Source organism: Oncorhynchus nerka, linkage group LG10, assembly GCF_034236695.1.
Source record: "Oncorhynchus nerka isolate Pitt River linkage group LG10, Oner_Uvic_2.0, whole genome shotgun sequence".
NCBI lineage: Eukaryota > Metazoa > Chordata > Actinopteri > Salmoniformes > Salmonidae > Oncorhynchus > Oncorhynchus nerka.
In genome coordinates this window covers 33,785,312-33,806,974 of record NC_088405.1, presented here as the reverse complement: position 1 = coordinate 33,806,974, position 21,663 = coordinate 33,785,312, and the positions used below count along the sequence as shown (strand labels likewise).

The 21,663-nt window shown below is 43.0% G+C and overlaps 2 protein-coding genes across 5 annotated transcripts; both read right to left on the bottom strand.

The window, feature by feature from the left end:
- Nucleotides 1-400: 400 nt before the first annotated feature.
- On the bottom strand, nucleotides 401-10,103 carry LOC115135192 (centrosomal protein of 68 kDa-like). Of its 4 annotated transcripts, XM_029669613.2 has the most exons (8): nucleotides 9,944-10,102; nucleotides 5,537-5,897; nucleotides 3,976-5,341; nucleotides 3,648-3,862; nucleotides 3,013-3,135; nucleotides 2,650-2,746; nucleotides 1,844-2,033; nucleotides 401-1,742 (listed from the first exon to the last, which is right to left on the bottom strand). In XM_029669613.2, exons 2-7 carry the CDS (start codon nucleotides 5,849-5,851, stop codon nucleotides 1,870-1,872), a joined length of 2,280 nt encoding a protein of 759 aa, XP_029525473.1. In that variant the 5' UTR covers nucleotides 5,852-5,897; nucleotides 9,944-10,102; the 3' UTR covers nucleotides 401-1,742; nucleotides 1,844-1,869. The 4 variants fall into 4 exon arrangements, 3 of the variants coding, with proteins under 3 accessions (XP_029525473.1, XP_029525471.1, XP_029525472.1); XM_029669611.2 differs by having other exon boundaries at nucleotides 401-2,033; XM_029669612.2 differs by lacking the exon at nucleotides 9,944-10,102 and adding an exon at nucleotides 8,738-8,835 and having other exon boundaries at nucleotides 401-2,033.
- A 5,923-nt stretch (nucleotides 10,104-16,026) lies between these two features.
- On the bottom strand, nucleotides 16,027-21,611 carry sdhaf4 (succinate dehydrogenase complex assembly factor 4). Its single transcript, XM_029671942.2, has 3 exons — nucleotides 21,439-21,611; nucleotides 18,154-18,267; nucleotides 16,027-16,452 (listed from the first exon to the last, which is right to left on the bottom strand). The coding sequence occupies exons 1-3, from the start codon at nucleotides 21,515-21,517 to the stop codon at nucleotides 16,343-16,345; spliced, it is 303 nt and encodes a 100-aa protein (XP_029527802.1). The 5' UTR covers nucleotides 21,518-21,611; the 3' UTR covers nucleotides 16,027-16,342.
- Nucleotides 21,612-21,663: the final 52 nt, after the last annotated feature.

Genomic DNA, 21,663 nt, shown 5'->3' with positions numbered 1-21,663 from the left:
CTGTGGTAAGGACATTCTACAGGTCAGAATAGAATGCCTATGTGTCACATTCGCATGAGTCCCCTCAGTACACCAACTGCTCATTTCAGACTTAAGGAAAAGGTCAGAGATTCACAGTTCCTTGGATCTTACAATATGCCAAGCCACATTCGTTTGTAACTACAGTATTTTCACTGACCTGGCCTCCATTGTTCTGCTGCATAAGCAGCTGAAGTGTGACCTGATTTCCAGTAGACCCGACTCAGCAGAATTCCATAGTTGAGGAAATACTGTTTCATGAATCTGGGGCCTGTAGACAGCCCATTTCAGATTACTCAGCTTTAAGAGCAACAACTCATTAGGCAGCACAAATTTGATAATTATTATACCGGAGCTCTACACAAACTGATTATACGTTCAATGAAGCAGCCAGATAAAAGGTTTGTTTAATCAGAAGGAACAATGTGTAGTTTTCACCAGGTTCATTTTGTGAACGAGGATAACAGTCTGATGAACAAAGTTTTCAATGGTGTTTAAAAGTTAACATTCCCAATTGATTACTACAGTAACAAAGACAGTTAAAAACATCCTGCACATTAAAAAAGGCTGTAGTTATGTCTGAGCGCTCTATTCAATCAGATCCGCTTTAGCCGACATCCGCAAAGTGGTCGTTTTGGCAGTGAAGGTGGAACTGCGTTAGAGCTGTCAAACCCACAAGCGGCTCCTGGCATTATACCTAAAGTGGACATTGCCCTTGGCTGCACCGAGTCTCATTAAGAGAAATCCCATGCAGCCTTGTTTACATTTTAATTTGAAATTAAATCCTCATTATTTAGTTGAATGATTTTCAATTTGAGCATAATTATTTCCATATAACCTACTTTCTCATTCTGAACATCTTAACGTGAAGGGTGTGGCTTTGTGACAATCAAGAGCAGCTGCTCACCAATTTGACGCCGCCAAAACATCAGGTACGCGCGGGTGCCGACTATTGCCCGCGAATGCTTGATATGATTGAATTGAGGCACTTTTCATCCAGGTTTTCCATGCATACGAAAAGTATCAAACTCCTAAAAACATGGGACCTCCAAACTGTGCTGTTGTCTCTGGCTGGTGATTATCACAGTGGCCATATCTTGCATATAGCTGCCATCTGATCAATGATATGATTTCAAATACAACTGTAAGGGCACAATGGTTCACCATCCTATATTACCAATCGACATATACAACATCAACACTGCACAAATGCAGACCTTCCCTTCTGTCAATCCAGGAAGAAGGCTCAACATTATGTACCAGAGACAGGTGATGATACAATCTGAGGCCATAATCAACTGGTTGAGTTCGCCCTGAAAAAAAAAAACTTGCTGGAAAATATTGCAGTGCTCTACCCAGTGTACGAAATTCACAGCACCTTTAGTGAAGACACTTAGATGCCACAGAGGGATATCAAAATAGGTAAAAATAATAATGTCATGCATGTAACAGAGTTGCAAGAGGAGTGCAATGGGTCATTATTAATAAGTGTGTAACTCAAATAAATGATTAAACATCTGCTTGAGCATATATCACAAGGCAAATAATACTTTGCTTCTTCAGCACACATTATGCAAACATTTAAAAAGCACTTAAGACAATAATGAAACAGTCAAGTGGTTCTCTTTTCAACACGTCGAGGTTATTTCCTTTAAGGAATGTTAGTGAAGAAGCTCCTGCACCTCATCAAGCCTCCTCCACCAATCTGCTCTCATTCTTCTTCACTGAAAAGGATAATTACTTCTGATAAATAATACAACCGATAGCCCGAGACGGTGATGTATAGTAGTCATAGCCCGATCTCTATGTAACCACAGAAACATACTATCCATATCTTGCATGGAGCCTTCACTAAGCTGTCCCCTGGATCTTCACGCTATCGGTGTCCCCAGCGCCGGTCTCCCTGGGCTGGGTCAGGCTGTCCATGGCCGAGAGGATAGAGGAGAAGAGGTGCTCTGAGTGAGTCTCCAACGCCCTGGACTGCCTCTCAATAAGACCGAGGGTCTCTTTCAGAACTGGGAAGAGAGTAGTATAGAGAAGAAAAATGGAGAGGAAGAGGAAGAGAAAAAAGAAATGGAACGCTTTAGTGACTGCCACACATCTACAGTATGCCAGTGTTAGCTGTTGAACTGACACGTATGAGACCTGAAACCAAGACAAGCTCGCCCCTGTTAGCGGACACTGTTACCCTTTGATCAAGGTAGCCTTCACACAAACATGTAAGCTAATCATGTAATGTCATTTGAATCCCTAAAAAAAAAAAACAGGCAACGCCCACTTCAACAGTCTCAGATGTTGCTGTGTCACGCAACTCATTTGACTCTTCCTTTAGTAAAGGAGCACAAGCATATTTCAGAATTCACAAAAGGAAATAGAGTAGTGTGGCGTATTGGCCTCATCGTCGTCTTTCAGTAAAAACAAAAAAAGTAATTTTAACACTTCCACAACCTTTACTATGAAGGAGTCTGGTCTGACAGGCTGATCCTCTTGAGTTGAGATCGGGGTCATTGCTGTGTGAAGGAAGCCTCATTTATCGGTCCTAATAGTCAGGGTGGGTGACACCTGAGATACAGTAGGTACCAATGAAATAGCTGCAGGCAAAGAGAAACTAGTCAGTGATGGAAAGCTCACCGGGAGAAGTGGAGGTCATACAACCCAAGAGAAGCTCTCCAGTCTGCAGAACAGAGGTGGTCAGAGGCTGGTGGGCATTTACTTCTCTCTGAAACCTCTATGGAGGGAGAGGCAGGGGAACGAGCGAGTGATGAGGGTGAAAAAGACAAAGGGAAAAACAGAGGGAGTGGGGAGACATAGGCATATAGAGATTGAAAGACAGAAAAAAGAAGGGGACAGAGGGGGTTGATTAATTATAAGCCACTTCCCTTCTCCCAAGATACTACGCCAAGAGTTATCACTTTTGAGCAAGGACGTGTATTGTACACCCACAGAATAACATGTAAAATTGATTTACAGGATCTTTGTGTGTAAACTACGGACCTTATAATCCGCCAGGGACGACTTGACACTCTCGATGTCCACAGAGGGCGGAGCCAGCACCTCCATCCTCTCCACCACAGTGTACAGCCATTGGATGAGCTCCTCCAGGTTAGAACAGAAGGTCTGATGGGTAAACAGGTTAATATCAAACTGCACCACAACCGTTTGTTTGTGGATTTGGATTGAATAGAGGTGAGACCTGTGTACTGTACATGTATTATGCATTATGCACTGGGTGGTTCAAGCCCTGAATACTGATTGGCTGACAGCTGTTGTATATCAGACCGTATACCACAGGTATGACAAAACATTTATTTTTACTGCTCTAAATTACATTGGTAACCAGTTTACAATAGCAATATGGCACCTCAGGGGTTTGTGGTATATGGCCAATATACCACGGCTAAGGGCTGTATCCAGGCACTGTGTTGCGTTGTGCTTAAGAACATCCCTTAGCCTTATTGTTTAATTATACCATTATCAACACATTGCATTGATTGTGTAACGTGTATTGTATTCCATTGTGTTGGAAGGTACTGTATCATACTGCATTTTTTTGCATATTGGTGGCAGAGGCACACCCTCGTCATTATATTTCACATAATAAAGCGATTATTTTAGCTCTCTGTCCTTACCTGGATGTGCTGCATGAGGGACTCCCTGGGCCCCTGCTCCCCCTGACTCCCCCTCTGGAACTCAGGCAGGGTTAGTCCACTCAGCTGGTCCACCATGGCCTCCACCTCTCTGAGACTGGCCCTGCTCACTCCCCTGCCTGCTACCCCACCCTCCATCCTAGAACCAGAGTTTCTGGCTGCCTGGGAGGATTCCCCACTATGGACCACTTTAGAGACTAAAAAAAAGTGTTTGAAGTCAAACACATGCTAAGTTGAGAAATATTACAAATACAATAAAATACTATACATTTTTTAAAAAGCCTACTGAAATGCTGGCACCAACACATACCTTTATTAAAGTATTGAAGCGCTTCAGAAATGGACACCTCTTTCTGCTTCTCATCACCCTCCCTTTCTTCCTTTTCATTCTGCTCCCGTTCTTTTCTCTCCTCCTCTGCCTCCTGTTTTTCAGCCAGGTTCATGGAGGACTGGACGGAGGTGGTCCCCCTCTCCAGGGACTCCCAGCTGGCTGTGACAGGCTGACTGAGTTGGGCCGTCACCTCCCTGACCTGCCGGGACAAACCCCGGAGCTCCTCCAACTGCTCCGGGAGAGACCAGAACTCCTCATCCCAAGCCCCCCCTCTGAGGCACCCTGGCTGGGGAAGGATACTCGTTGTGCGGATGAACGTGGTGGAAGAGGAGATGCCGTGATGGCAGTAGCGACCTTCCTCGATACGATGCAAAGGATCCAGACCACCACCACCTCCACTACAGTCCAGACTCTCCACGGATAGACCAATAGGGTCCGCAGAGGATAAGGGGCTACTGGAGAGGCGACCATCTGAGGACTTGGGGTGTGAGAGCCCACGCAGCTCAGATGACCTCTGACCTATACCCGGCATCCGCCTTTCCCTTGCCGTCCCCACCCCTGCCGTGCCAGTCAGGGAAAAGTCCAAAGCTGACGGGCTGGTAGAGCTGCATAGGCGGTCCAGGTCTATTCCTGAGTCCTGGAGGTTTGGGTCTGTCTGGATGAGAGGTCCACCCCCTGCGTCGGAGGTATCCCACCCACCGACCACCCTACCTGGCCTCAGAGGGTAGGTGTAGTCCAGGAGGGCTTGGTACTCCTTATCAGGGTTCCAGCTCAAAGAGCGTCGGTCTGGGGAGGGGGGCAGGGAGCTGGGAATGGCGCAGGCCCAGTAGTTGGCCTGGTGGGGGGACATGGTGTGGAGCACAGGGTTGGAGTTGCCCTTGGAGTAGCCCACTGAAGGGCCTACATTTAGATTCATTTCCCTTCCTCCTCCATGTGATTGACAAACTTCACCTGCATCCAATTTCAGCTCTGTCCATCTCTGTCTGGACGGGCGCGACGGGGGGGTGTAGGAGGGCGAGAGGGGGGATAGCAGAGTGGAGGTCCACTTGGAGTTGAGTGGAGTAGAGAAAGTACGGACCTCCAGGGGTGGGCTGGAGAGGCTGCGTCGGCCAGGCCTGCTGCCAAGATACGATGAGCTGAAGGTGGGTTCTTCATGTGACAGACCGGTCATGAGGTCTGACACCCCTAGGGAGGTGCTAAAGTCCTCTCTGGAGGCTGAGCAGGTTGAGATGTTGGCCTGAGAGGGGTTGAAGTTGTCTGGGAACTTCTGTTCAGCCCATCGGGTCTGGAAGTCAAACTCGCCATGATGGTGTGCTTCATTACGGCTACCATCCCCCTGTCGCTCCTATGGTGAAAGAATAGGGAAGGAATAGGACATTAGGTAGAGCTAACATTCAACGTGGTGTTCATTGTTGTTATTTGTAAAGTAATAGTATTATTATTTTTTATTATAAAAAAAAAAGTGCAGTCAAAGGGAATCTAAATCAAACATGTTTCCATACTTGTCATAAGTCATACAATAGTAGCAGTCATCTCTCACCTTTTCTGGGTGCTCGTGTAGGTAGGATTTCTTTAGGATGGAGGTCTGCTGCTCTGTGGTGGTGACCAGCGGTTTCCTCATAGAGTACTGCCTCCTGTCACTCATATACCTGGAGGTGGGTGCCATGGAAACACTCTTTCTGGGACCACCCCGGTCCCTATCCCCTGTCCCCCTCTCCCAGTCTTTGTCATGCTTCGTTGTGGTTGACCCCGCCCGGGTAATCTCTGGAATCCGGGTCTTCCATTGCCCACTGCAGCCCTTGGACTCCATCGGAGAGATGGATGCTGGGAAGGCCCTGTCAACTCCCAGTGCCATGGTTATGGGTAGAGGGCCAGAGATGTGTCATGTGTCCAAGCGACCTCTGAAATTGACAGCAAAAAATATATATATTTCGGTCTTTAAACAGTTGTTGTGATATAAACCAAAGACACTTGGGCTGTACTACTGGTACCATGATCTGTTGTGTGGTCAGGGATGGCAGCACAGATAAGAGGAAGAACACTGCCCATTGTGTACCTTATAGTAGCATAGCTACAACCAGACAGACCAGCCATATAAACAAACATGTAGCATCCAGCTACAGCCGCCAGTCAAGTCATGCTGAACTTGCAAATGTAAAAGCATCATATTATCTGTATTCGTCACGATGTTTGAATAGCTCTCACAAAGCTCGATTATATTTAATGATAGTGAGATTCCATCCTGGGAAAAAAAATTGTAAATACAATTGTAAAAACAGACAGCTAATGCTCTGTGTGTCTCTGGGGTGTTGCGCTCCCTCTAGCATCCTCCCTGCCGGTTTGAGTACGTCTTGTTGCCATGGGGAAAATCCAGTGACAGAATTACGCCGACTCCGATTTTTCACTTCAAAATGTATACCAAACAAAAACCATGGTTTTCAAAAGGTTAAACCGTAGAGAACTCTATGCACAAGAACTACTTTTAAAACAATTTCCACTGAACATTTGACAAAAACCCATTTAAATGGAAGAACTGTGCAGATGCAAAGTATTGTAACAGAATCAAGGTAAAATCTCCCTCTGTTTTTTTATGCAACCACGTTTTCCAAAAACTCTTAAATATCTGCTTCGATTTAAGATTTAAAACATTTAAATGGGGTGTCAGCTATGACATGACATCTTGAGTAAAAATAAATCTATGTATATTTTGGTTATTGAACTACAGTAAGCGAAGTGGCTTCACACCCGGTAACACAATTACGGTAACGGAATTACATCATGGGTCCCTGATCTGTACTACACAGAAATGCATAATTATGGATATGAATGTAATTCTCTTCATGGTGATGTATTACGAATAGGTACACAATCTCATCCTTTACATTTTGGGGTATTATTCTACACACTGGCCATTATTCTAATGAGCCCAAACCAAATTTGGTTGGTCCGGACCTAATCTGAACCAATCATAGACATCTATGTTTCACAAGTTTGGACATCACAGTAGAGTGCGGTACAGTACGGGGCAGTAGAGTACAGTACAATATACTCTACTCAACTTTTATTTACTGTACGGTGTTGTCCAAACTTGTGAAACAGACATCTACAACTGGTTCAGAGTTGGTCCAGTCACCAATAATGGTCGTTTATTTTGGGGCCAAATTCCAACATCCGTGGACGTAGAAAATCAAGGCCGGGGCAGACTGAACAAATTCCAACATCCATGGACATCCAGTGTCTGTCGGTGCTCAGTGGGTGAGGATGCTGGTTACAGTACATGGAAAGAGGGGGCTCATGGGTGTCATTAACAGCCAGAAGAGGTCATATTAAAATGGAGAGAGAGGGCTTTTCTCAATTAGATTTGCTCAACTCCCGCGTCCTCTCTCATCTCCTTTTAAAAAAGGTCAAAGGTAATCAAGCAGAGGCGGCGCGGAGAGTGAACGTAGAAAAAAATGCACTTTTATGAAATGAGAATACTTTCTCCCCTAGCGTGCCATCTGGCAAATGGCGTTTACAGGGGTGGATCCCAAAATAAGTGTAAAGTGATTCATGCAAGAATTGTATAGATAAAAAGGAGAAGTAGAAGATTGCACACATTTATCTCCTCCGGCAATACAACATCTGATTCAAACGGTGTGTGGCAGATATCAAACTCTTCTGAGGTAGGACACACTTGTTCTTCCTCGACAAAGGAGGTTAATCAAGGAGGGGAGGACAGTCTTCCGTTTGCCTACTAACAAATGGACACACTCCATGATCACTTATCGGTTTCCAGGTCACGGAGGAAAGGACAGACTTTTGCCCAAATGAGAAAAGGCCGTAGAAGAGAGAGGCAGCAAGAGGGGGAGGGATTGTCTAGACTGTTTTATCTTCTGGTGGTCAAAGCTAGACAAGAAAGAAAACCTGTATGAGCATAACATAACAGTATGCCATTGGTAGGGATGACAGTAGCAAGTGACCAAACTGTGGTTTGTGACTACTGTGATTTTGTATTGTAGCCAATTCAATTGCAGTAATTCTGTTACCGATTTGGTAACAGAATTACGTGTTTTAATCACTTAATAATTCATATACAAAAATGTAAACCAGTAAAAACACTTACTAATTGATAGGTCTACCTTTACATTATCCTCCCTCACAAGGGTGATAAATTAAATAATATCTTAAAGATGTGGGTTTTTGGTAACGGAATTTCAAGACACAAGGCAATGTTTCTTAAAACTTATACAGCAAAACATTTCCCCAAAACTAAATAAGAAAATGTTGATATTAGATGGCAGGGGTCTTTACTTCACATGGTGTTTTGATGTAATTCTAATGTTTTTTATGTTAGAAAACATCTAAGACACATATTCCATCTGTTTAACCAGAAATCAAAGCCATTACTTATGCAAAAAAAAAAATAAGACGGAAAATTGTTGAAAAATGTATCTATGCCTTCATTTCTCCTAAATATAGACTAAGCTTTCATTTGACATGCTCCTATAAACTTCACGATGGTGCTCATGGAAATAACCCATGGCAAACGACTAGAGTGGCTCTCTAGAACGCTGATCATGAGGGTAGTGTCAATCAAAGCTTAACTACAGAACAAAGACTGACATAGAACACCCAGTCTGCCCCATTTCCTTCTTAGTTACCTTTATACCTATACTATGATATAAATGCAGAAAAAAGCTCTTACTGTGTTTGAATACAACGAAAAATACACTTAGCAATTTAATCTAAGTTAATTTCTTACCTCTCTCTTGAAGCTGCCACTGATCAAATTATTTTAGCCCGCTGTGCCTCTTTGTTACTCTCATTGAGGAAGAACAGTTGTGGATACTGGCCTAGCAACAACATGTTTGCCTTAACTCACACATGGCATAGCTACACATTGAATTACTGATAATGTTTTCAAGAGCCAATGAGTCTTCCTGTAGCTTGCTTACCTGACTTTTCTGGGAACAAGACTCGTTCCCTTGTATAGATGTATTATAGAATCAGCCTAGTAAGATGTATTTGGTGATATAATTTGATGTATTTTACTGGATAACCTTGGACACTTTAGATCTGTGAATTCATCAAGCCCAGGGCAGCTCTCTGCACCTGTGTGTTTGAATGTGTTGCTCAATGATTTTCCAATAGTCAGGGTATTTATACATAGGCTTCAAAAATTTGAGCCAAGCTGCCCTGGTCTTCCCTTGAACATATGGTAACATGTAGGCCTTGTCCAGCCCAAGATTATGAGTCCTTGTGGGTAGAATGCTTGGCTGGCTACCCAAACTCATCGCTCTGGTCAAACGCCACATTTATTCTCCACAATGAGTCTGGATTTGAGTCCCTCCCCAATGATTTCTAGAACGCTAACACATTCTAGCGGTTTTGATTAGTCCCAGAAGCCGCTGGTACAAAGCAGCGTTTTGAAAATTCGTCAACCGTTTTGATACGCTGATTGGTTAGAGACGGCCCAATTGCTGACGACTTTGTTTTGTACAACACCGCTCCTTCATTGACGGCAGTCTCAGACTGATGTAGCGGACATAACACTGCGTAAGAATTCAGTTTGAGTAATAAGGCAAGTAGAATGCTTAGCAAACTATCACTCTAGTAGTCTAGGCCACTGACTAGAGGTATACGTTCTAAATTTGAAATGAACTATCCACAAAGGCAACATTCTGTAAGACAAAGGCACTAGTTTATCCTAGGCAGCCGCTAGTGCGATCTAGCGCCCACTAGAGGCTGGCTAGGCTACACTAGCTATATACCTCCAGAGAAACCCGTGACATCACATTCAAAATAATTCTCAATGTAAGCTATAGTTTTACTCTACAGTGTGTACCGAGAGGTTACTGGTTTTCAAATAGCTAATTGCTCTCCTCAACCAGTCCTAAAATGACATTAGCAGCCCTAGCCATTTATTAACAAAAGCATTCACTCCACGAGAGGCTCAAACAGAACCTACCTTATTTCTTTAGCGCACGCGTCTGTTCGATGAATGTATTCCAACTAAACGTGTTGCAATGGGCGCATCCTTACGGTAACATTTGTTTCACCACATCCCTTCTTGTAACAAAGATACCTCGGCAAAGGAAATAGTTCAATTGTAAACAGGCGTGGCAAACGGAAGAGGCTACTGCACAGTTTCAGACCGTAGCTAACACTACCCCCTAGTGGGGCCACATCTGTAACAATTACTGTAGTTCCTTCATTTTTATTATTCAACGCATTCGTTTTCACATTGATCACAATATTTCATAATTTAATATCACAACTGGACTCAATACGGATTGAATAATGTAATATTTGTGTGCTGGTATTAGAACACTCATGTTATCTCCGTTTGTTTGAAAGAATCGTCAATACAGCCACAACGTATCAGACCATCGCAACAGATGGGTCCACTGCATCAATACTGAACAAAAACATAAACGCAACAATTTCAAAGATTTTACTGCGTTACAGTTCATATAAGGAAATCAGTCAGGACATTGCTTACATCTGCTATGACAGGCTCATTGTCCACCCTACCAGAAGCCTGGAAGGGATGAGAAAGCTAAGCCTATGGGTTCGTAGCTTCAACACTGCAGCACACACACACACACACTTACACACACCAATTGATTAATGGACTGCTGAATGTATATTTTTTTCAATGTCTATGTTGGCTATTTTCCACATTATGTCTATCTCTGATAAGCTACCCAGGAAAGGGCTGAACATAGCCCATATTAATATATGTAGCCTTAAAAAGAAGGTTCATTAAATCAACAACTTGCTAACATCAGATAACATTCATATATTAGCCATTTCTGAGACTCACTTAGATCATTCATTTGATTATACAGCAGTAGCAATACAAGGATATAACATCTATAGAAGAGACAGCAATGCTTATGGGTGAGGTGCTGCTGTATATTATCAGAGCCATATCCCTTTTAATGCTTAGAGAAGATCTTATGTCAAGTGTTATTGATGTGTTGTGGTTGTAGGTTCACTTGGCACATCTAAAGCCTTTTCTTTTGGTGCTAACAGTCAGTATCTAAATAATGTGTGAAATGCTTGATAGTGTATGTGATGTAAACAGAGTGGTATACTTTCTTGGGGACTTGAATATTGACTGGTTTTCATCATGTTGTCTGCTCAAGAGGAAACTACTCACTGTAACCAGTGCCTGTAATTTGGTTCAGGTTATTAATCAACCTACCAGGGTGTTTACAAACACTACAGGGGCAGCAGGTACCCTAGTGGTTAGAGTGTTGGACTAGTAGCCGAAAGTTTGCCCAATTGAATCCCCGAGCTGACAAGGTAAAACTCTGTCGTTCTGCCCCGGAAAAAGGCAGTTAACCCACTGTTCCTAGGCCGTCATTGAAAATAAGAATTGGTTCTTAACTGACTTGCCTAGTTAAATAAAGGTATATAAAACAAAATGCTACAGGAACAAGAGTATCCACATGTATGGATCACATTTTTACTGATACTGTAGAACTTTGATCTAAAGCTGTATCCCATTGGATGCAGTGATCACAATATTATGGCTATATACAGGAAAGCCAAAGATCCAAAAGCTCGGCCTAAAATAGTGTATAAGAGACCATACAAAAGATGTTGCTGTGACTCTTATGTGGGTGATGTAAAAAAAATGTGTGTGTCTGATGTGATTAATAAGGAGCATCCAGACGCAGCACTTGATGAATTTATGACATTGCTTCTTCCAATAATTGATAAACATGCACTTGTTGTGAAACTGACTGTTAAGGCTCCATGGATTGAGGAAAAACTGTATGGTTAAAAGAGATGGGGCAAAGGGAGTGGCTAATAAGTCTGGCTGCACATCTGACTGGCTTACTTACTGCAAATTGAGAAATTATGTGACTAAACTCAACAAAAATAAACTGTATTATGAATCCAAGATCAAAGATCAATCAATGATATAAGAGTGATCGAAAAAAAAAACGTGACTACTTTAAATTAAATTATGGGCAGAAGGACAAATTCAACTCCATCTTTTCATCAAATCAGATCAGGCTTATTCATCACAAAACCATTTGATGTTGCCAATCATTTTCATGATTACTTCAGTGGCATAGTGGGCAAACTTAGGTGGGAAATGCCAACAACAAACAGTGAGCCATCGTATTCATGCATAAAAAAAACTAATAATGAAAGAAAAGCATTGCAAGTTAGAATTTTGTAAAGTTAGTGTGGGAGAGGTGAACAATTATTGTTATCGGTCAATTATGACAAACCTGGAATTGACAATTTAGATGGAAAGCTACTGAGGATGGTAGCTGACTCTATCCTATTTGTCATATATTTAATCTGAGCCTAGAGGAAAGTCTTTGTCCTCAGGCCTGGAGGGAAGCCATAGTAATTCCGCTACCTAAAAGTGGTGAAGCTGCATTTACTGGTTCTAACAGCAAACTGTTGGAAAAAATAGTGTTTGACCAAATACAATGCTATTTCTCTGTAAACAAATTAACAAACTTTCAGCATGTTTATAGAGAAGGGCACTCAACATGTACTGCGCTGACACACATGACTGATGATTGGTTGAAAGAAATTGATAATAAGAAGATTGTGGGAGCTGTTAGATTTCAGTGCAGCCTTCAGTGCAGAAAAAAACTTGTGCTATGGCTTTTCAACCTTTGCCATATCGTGGATTCAGAGCTATCTAATAGAACTCAACAGTGTTTCTTTAATAATGTCGAATGTGTGGTGTACCGCAGGGCAGCTCTCTTAGCTTTTCTATTTTTACCAATGACCTGACACTGGCATTAAACAAAGCATGTGTGTCCGTGTATGCTGATGATTCAACCATATACGCATCAGCAACCACATCTAATGAAGTCACTGAAACCCTTAACAATTAGTTGCAGTCTGTTTTGGAATGGGTGGACAGTATTAAACTGGTCCTGAACATCTCTAAAACTAAGAGCATTGTATTTGGTACAAATCATTGCCTAAGTTCTAGACCTCAGTTGAATCTGGTAATGAATGGTGTGGCTGTTGAACAAGTTGAGACTAAATTACTTGGTGTAACCTGTAAACTGTCATGGTGAAAACATATACACTACCATTCAAAAGTTTGGAGACACTTAGAAATGTCCTTGTTTTTAAAAGAAAAGCCATTTTTTTCCATTAAAATAACATCAAATTTATCAGAAATACAGTGTAGACATTGTTAATGTTTTAAATGACTAACAATAGCTGGAAACGGCAGATTTTTTATGGAATATCTACGTAGGCGTACAGAGGCCCATTATCAACAATCATCACTCCTGTGTTGCAATGGCACGTTGTGTTTATCATTTTAAAAAGCTAATTGATCATTTAAAAAATGTTTTGCAATTATGTTAGCACAGCTGAAAACTATTGTTCTGATTAAAGAAGCAATAAAACTTACTGCAGCGCCAGCTGCGCCACCAGAGACTCTGGGTTCGCGCCCAGGCTCTGTCGTAACCGGCCGCGACCGGGAGGTCCGTGGGGCAATGCACAATTGGCCTAGCGTTGCCCGGGTTAGGGAGGGTTTGGCCGGTAGGGAAATCCTTGTCGCACTAGCGACTCGTGGCGGGCTGGGCGCAGTGCGCGCTAACCAAGGTTGCCAGGTGCACAGTGTTTCCTCCGACACATTGGTGCGGCTGGCTTCCGGGTTGGATTGTGCTGTGTTAAGAAGCAGTGCGGCTTGGTTGGGTTGTGTATCGGAGGACGCATGACTTTCAACCTTCGTCTCTCCCGAGCCCGTACGGGAGTTGTAGCGATGAGACAAGATAGTAGCTACTAAAAAACAATTGGATAACATGAAATTGGGGAGAAAAAGGTGTAAAAGTCACACAAAAGACGAGTTGAGTATCTGGAGCATCAGCATTTGTGGGTTCGATTACAGGCTCAAAATGGCCAGAAACAAATAACTTTCTTCTGAAACTCGTCAGTCTATTCTTGTTCTGAGAAATGAAGGCTATTCCATGCGAGAAATTACCAAGAAATTGAAGATCTCGTACAACGCTGTGTACTACTCCCCTCACAGAACAGAGCAAACGGGCTCTAACCAGAATAGAAAGAGGAGTGGGAGACTCCGGTGCACAACTGAGTAAGAGGACAAGTAAATTAGAGTGTCTAGTTTGAGAAACAGACATCTCACAAGTCCTCAACTGGCAGCTTAATTAAATAGTACCCGCAAAACACCGGTCTCAACGTCAACAGTGAAGATGCTGTTGCAAAGAAAAAGCCATATCTCAGACTGGCAAATAAAAAGAAAAGATTAAGATGGGCAAAAGAACACAGACACTGGACAGAGGAACTCTGCCTAGAAGGCCAGCATCCCGGAGTCGCCTCTTCACTGTTGACGTTGAGACTGGTGTTTTGCGGGTACTATTTAATGAAGCTGCCAGTTGAGGACTTGTGAGGCGTCCGCCACCCATTCCACACATACTTACCCCACCAGACATGCCGAGGGGTCTTTTCACAGTCCCCAAATCCAGAACAAATTCAAGAAAGTGGACAGTATTACATTGAGCCATTATTACATGGAACTTCGTTCCATCTCATATTGCTCAAATGAACAGTAAACTTGCTTTCAAAAAACAGATAAAGCAACACATCACAGCACAACGCCTCTCCCCTATTTGACCTAGATAGTTTGTGTATGTATTGATATGTAGGCTACGTGTGAAGTAGTTGTATCTTTGAGATGTTCTGTATTATGTCATGTTTCATGTTTTGTGTGGACCCCAGGGAGAGTAGCTGCTGCTTTTGCAACAGCTAATGGGGATCCTAATAAAATACCAACAATTTAAATACATTCCTTAGGTCCTAACTGGGAAAACAGATATGCATCTGTTGGTCACAGATACCTTAACAAAAGGTAGGGGCTTGGATCAGAAAACCAGTCAGTATCTGGTGTGACCACCATTTGCCTCATGCAGCGCGACACATCTCCTTCACATAGAGTTGATCAGGCTGTTGATTGTGGCCTGTGGAATGTTGTCCCACTCCTCTTCAATGGCTGTGAAAAGTTGCTGGATATTGGGAACTGGAACACGCTGTGTACACATAGATCCAGAGCATTCCAAACATGCTCAATGGGTGACATGTCTGGTGAGTATGCAGGCCAAGAACTGGGACATTTTCAGCTTCTAGGAATTATCCTTGCGACATGTGGCCGTGCATTACCATACTGGAACGTGAGATGATGGTGGCAGATGAATGGCACGACAGTGGGCCTCAGGATCTCAGTCACGGCATCACTGTACATTCAAATAGCCATTGATAAAATGTCCACCAATGGGGCGCTCTGTTCACAACGTTGACATCAGCAAATTGGTCGCCATACAACTCCATAATTGGTCATTGGTCTGCGGTTGTGAGGCTTGTTGGACATACTGCCAAATGTTCAAAAATGACCTTGGAGGCGACTTACGATAGAGAAATGAACATTCAATTCTCTGGCAACAGCTCTGGTGAACATTCCTGAAGTCATCATGCTAATTGCACAGCATTGTGTTGTGTGACAAAACTGCACATTTTAGAGTGGCCTTTTATTGTCCCCAGCACAAGGTGCAGCTGTGTAATGATCATGCTGTTTAATGAGCTTTTTGATATGCCACACCTGTCAGGTGGATGGATTATCTTGGCAAAGGAAAAATGCTCACTAACAGGGATGTAAACAAATTAGTCCACAAAATGAGAGAAATAAGCTTTTTGTGCATATGGAACATTTCTGGCATCTTTTATTTCAGCTCATGAAACGAACTCTTTACATGTTGCGTTTATATTTTGGTTCAGTGGATGTTACAGGACGTCCCAGACAACAAGACGTAGAAGAGCCGGTTAGGTTTCTGCCTGTTGAGTGTTGGTGAGCAGGAGTGGTTCTGTACAGTACATATAGAATAAAATCGATAAACAACCGAGAGCCAGGTATGATAAAGGTAGTGGAGTGACGAGACATGGGCTAATGTAGGAATACTGACGATCAGAGAGGCATCAGGCATTGTAGATATCTCTTTAACATCATGAGCGTACACCAAAAACTGAAAACATGCCACGGTATTTTCCAGAAATGTTTCATTTTATTCACAAAATTCTAATTTCTGTACAGGAAGCAATAACCATGACAAGCATTCACAACGTCATCATCATACATTTCAACATAGGAACACAATATAAAGAGAGACTGTTTTTCAAATTCATACACATGGAGTCTGTTGAACAGTCATCAGATTGTGTCGTTCAGGGGGAAATAATTAAGTCTGATTCCGTATGGTGGACCATTCCTGGTCTCTTGCACGACAGTCCATAGATATAGATACATCATTTATAGCTAAGGTATGTCCACATCGCATGTGTAATATACCAGGTATGGAAACTAGAAGTCGACACAGCGGCCCTTCCTCTCCCAGTCCCCGTAGCGTGTGGGCTCTAGGCCCCGGGGCCCCCCCTGCTCCTTTGTGGCTGGGTTCACATCATCAGGGAACTCTGGAAAATCAATGGGGAATAATTACAGTGTGAAAGGCAATGGCGCATCCTATAAGGTACAGTTGAAGTCAGATGTTTACATACACTTATGGTGGAGTCATTAAAACTTCTTTTTCAACCACTCCGCAAATTTCTTGTTAACAAACTATAGTTTTGGCAAGTCGTTTAGGACATCTACTTTGTGCATGACAAGTAATTTTTCCAACAATTGTTTACAGACAGATTATTTCACTGTATCACAATTCCAGTGGGTCAGACGTTTACATACACTAAGTTGACTGTACCTTTAAACAGCTTGGAAAATTCCAGGAAATTATGTAATGGCTTTAGAAGCTTCTGATAGGCTAATTGATGTCATTTGAGTCAGTTGGAGGTGTACCTGTGGATGTATTTCAAGGCCTACCTTCAAACTCAGTGCCTCTTTGCTTGACATCATGGGAAAATCAAAAGAAATCAGCCAAGACCTCAGAAAGAAAATTGTAGACCTCCACAAGTCTGGTTCATCCTTGGAAGCAATTTCCAAACGGCTGAAGGTACCACGTTCATCTGTACAAACAATAGTGTGCAAGTATAAACAACATGGGACCACGCAGCCGTCATACCGCTGAGGAAGGAGGCGCGTTGTCTCCTAGAGATGAACGTACTTTGGTCCGAAAAGTACAAATCAATCCCAGAACAACAGCAAATGACCTTGTGAAGATGCTAGAGGAAACAGGTACAAAAGTATCTATATCCACAGTAAAATGAGTCCTATATCGACATAACCTGAAAGGCAGCTCAGCAAGGAAGAAGCCACTGCTCCAAAACTGCCATAAAAAAGCCAGACTACAGTTTGCAACTGCACATGGGGACAAAGGTCATACTTTTTGGAGAAATGTCTTCTGATCTGATGAAACAAGAATAGAACGGTTTGGCCATAATGACCATCGTTATGTTTGGAGGAAAAAGGGGGAGCCTTGCAAGCCGAAGAACACCATCTCAACCATGAAGCAGGGGGGTGGCAGCATCATGTTGTGGGGGTGCTTTGCTGCAGGAGGGACTGGTGCACTTCACAAAATAGATGGCATCATGAGGTAGGAAAATTAGGTGGATATATTGAAGCAACATCTCAAGACATCAGTCAAGATGTTAAAGCTTGGTCGCAAATGGGTCTTCCAAATGGACAATGACCCCAAGCATACTTCCAAAGTTGTGGCAAAATGGCTTAAGGACAACAAAGTCAAGGTATTGGAGTGGCCATCACAAAGCCCTGACCTCAATCCTATAGAACATTTATGGGCAGAATTGAAAAAGCGTGTGCCAGCAAGGAGGCCTACAAATCTGACTCAGTTACACCAGCTCTGTCAGGAGGAATGGGCCAAAATTCACCCAACTTATTGTGGGAAGCTTGTGGAAGGCTACCCGAAACATTTGACCCAAGTTAAACAATTTAAAGGCAATCCTATCAAATACTAATTGAGTGTATGTAAACTTCTGACCCACTGGGAATGTGATGAAAGAACTAAAAGCTGAAATAAATTATTCTCTACTATTATTCTGACATTTCACATTCTTAAAATAAAATGGTGATCCTAACTGAACTAGACAGGGAATTTTTACTAGGATTAAATGTCAGGAATTGTGAAAAACTGAGTTTAAATGTATTTGGCTAAGGTGTATGTAAACTTCCGACTTCAACATAGTGAAAATAGTTTGTCCTACTTTCAAGGGGATCCTTGGTCTTCTCATCATTCATGTCAAAGCGGCCCTGGGGGGTTTTGGCCTTGCGCAGTGGCTCCTTGTCCTTCACTGCTCCACTGGCTGTCCGTAAGTATCCTTTACACAAGAGAGTCACATCACATCTGATGCATTAGGTCATTCCACCTCAAAATGCACAAGAAAAAAGGATTGACACCCACCATGTCAGATTGTTCTGAAATCGTTTATGTACATTTACATTTACATTTAAGTCATTTAGCAGACGCTCTTATCCAGAGCGACTTACAAATTGGTGCGTTCACCTTAAGACATCCAGTGGAACAGCCACTTTACAATAGTGCATCTAAATCTTTTAAGGGGGAGAAGGATTACTTTATCCTATCCTAGGTATTCCTGAAAGAGGTGGGGTTTCAGGTGTCTCCGGAAGGTGGTGATTGACTCCGCTGTCCTGGCGTCGTGAGGGAGTTTGTTCCACCATTGGGGGCCAGAGCAGCGAACAGTTTTGACTGGGCTGCGCGGGAACTGTACTTCCTCAGTGGTAGGGAGGCGAGCAGGCCAGAGGTGGATGAACGCAGTGCCCTTGTTTGGGTGTAGGGCCTGATCAGAGCCTGGAGGTACTGAGGTGCCGTTCCCCTCACAGCTCCGTAGGCAAGCACCATGGTCTTGTAGCGGATGCGAGCTTCAACTGGAAGCCAGTGGAGAGAGCGGAGGAGCGGGGTGACGTGAGAGAACTTGGGAAGGTTGAACACCAGACGGGCTGCGGCGTTCTGGATGAGTTGTAGGGGTTTAATGGCACAGGCAGGGAGCCCAGCCAACAGCGAGTTGCAGTAATCCAGACGGGAGATGACAAGTGCCTGGATTAGGACCTGCGCTGCTTCCTGTGTGAGGCAGGGTCGTACTCTGCGGATGTTGTAGAGCATGAACCTACAAGAACGGGCCACCGCCATGATGTTAGTTGAGAACGACAGGGTGTTGTCCAGGATCACGCCAAGGTTCTTAGCGCTCTGGGAGGAGGACACAATGGAGTTGTCAACCGTGATGGCGAGATCATGGAACGGGCAGTCCTTCCCGGGAGGAAGAGCAGCTCCGTCTTGCCGAGGTTCAGCTTGAGGTGGTGATCCGTCATCCACACTGATATGTCTGCCAGACATGCAGAGATGCGATTCGCCACCTGGTCATCAGAAGGGGGAAAGGAGAAGATTAATTGTGTGTCGTCTGCATAGCAATGATAGGAGAGACCATGTGAGGTTATGACAGAGCCAAGTGACTTGGTGTATAGCGAGAATAGGAGAGGGCCTAGAACAGAGCCCTGGGGGACGCCAGTGGTGAGAGCGCGTGGTGAGGAGACAGATTCTCGCCACGCCACCTGGTAGGAGCGACCTGTCAGGTAGGACGCAATCCAAGCGTGGGCCGCGCCGGAGATGCCCAACTCGGAGAGGGTGGAGAGGAGGATCTGATGGTTCACAGTATCGAAGGCAGCCGATAGGTCTAGAAGGATGAGAGCAGAGGAGAGAGAGTTAGCTTTAGCAGTGCGGAGGGCCTCCGTGATACAGAGAAGAGCAGTCTCAGTTGAATGACTAGTCTTGAAACCAGACTGATTTGGATCAAGAAGGTCATTCTGAGAGAGATAGCGGGAGAGCTGGCCAAGGACGGCACGTTCAAGAGTTTTGGAGAGAAAAGAAAGAAGGGATACTGGTCTGTAGTTGTTGACATCGGAGGGATCGAGTGTAGGTTTTTTCAGAAGGGGTAACAGTAACAGATATGATTAGTATTCCTGAAACCTTATTTTGTTGACATATAATCTGATCTGTGAGAAAATAAACTAATTGATGACACTCAAGTTGGCCATTTTAATTGATAGGATTCAGACGTTCAATAAATAAATGGTCCAAATAAGATGTTGGGTACTACATTTATTGAATATTATCTCAATCCTATAAAATGAAAATAGACCATTTGGGTGCAATCAATTAGCTTAATTTCTCCAAGATAAAATTAAAGTTCAACAAAATAATGTTTCAAGAATGCCAATCGTATCTGTTTCTATTCACAGAAACAATCTCAGAACAATCTGAGTTGGTGGGTGTCATTGCTTGCTGAAATTACATTGAAAAACGAACAACTTCATACCTAACCTAGATGATTATGTGTTGACATTTTGACATATAAACACAAAATGATTGGTGGCTTGAGAAGGGTATCAATATCTTGGTAATTTGTAAACAAATTATGTATATGTGACCATGTAGAATCCATAGTTTTGGTCTCTGTTTCCCAGGGTACCCTTTTTTAGTTATGTATTTATTTGCAAAAATAACACAACAACAATAACTAATTTAAACAAATGGACAATCCAGGGTACATCATAATACTACCAGACACAGTTTGATTTAACAAGGCATAATTGGGGGATTAATGTGCTTGTGGGAAGCGGGAAACTGAACAGTGGTACATCGACATGATCGTGTTCAAATCCTCTCTGAATGTCCCACTACCCTAATTAGTGGAGAACATGTGAAGTGTATAAAAGTACTTAGATCTGTTCAGGTGGACTAGTGTAGAGACTGTGGCATCTTTGCTGAGCTGTACTTGTTTGAGAACCATTTGAGGATCATACTGAATGTTTACAGTGTGGTTGAATTCGTTCAGAAAGTATGTGTTGAGTTTCTCTATCCGTGTTTAGGTTTGGCAGTATTCAAAAAAATTTAATAAAAAAATAAAAAAGATGCACTCTTAAACTATTGTATAATTTCAGGCAGTAGTTTTGAAAGTGGTGCTCACGAGCCAAAACGAACCATACCGCAATTGAGAATCGATTCCCGTTTAGATGGGGTATTTGGCTGTCTAAGCCAATTCGCTTCTAAACAGAAAATGTAAGGTCCTAGGAATATAAAGGGGTAACGTTAGGCTCCTTTCGTCCATCATTGGGCTAGCTTATGCCCCACCTGAAAATGCAACGGAATGCCCATTTGCTCCATTGTTTACATGTTTTAGGGATAGGAACATCAACCTACCTCCCGCTCATCCTTGAGCTTTACCTCAACTGTCACAAGTATCCCTGAGTTGATTTCTTTCATTCTCATGTGTACTTTCCTTATTTATCGTCTGTAGTATTTACTGCATTGTTGAGGAACAGCTTGCAAGAAAGCATTTCACTGTACTGTTTACACCTGCACGTGACAAATAAACGTTGATTTTATGTTGTTTACCTTGCTAACGGTAACTATAGCCATCATGTGCACACTAAGCCTTGAGAGGCAACACTCTTCTTCGAGTTAATACACGCACCTGTAAAAGCAGATTCCACGAATAACCCTTGGGTCACAAGACGTTTCGATGCAGAAGCGCAGACGCTTAGTAGAGACATGTTGATTGCCGTTAGATACACTCACTCGTTCAGAAAGATGGTTAAACAGTAATTTACCAAATGTTCTGGTGTTTTGGCAAGCTTTAATGACGTATTAAAAGTCATCATCTTGCGACAAAATCTAACTTGTAGTAACTACGTATGGT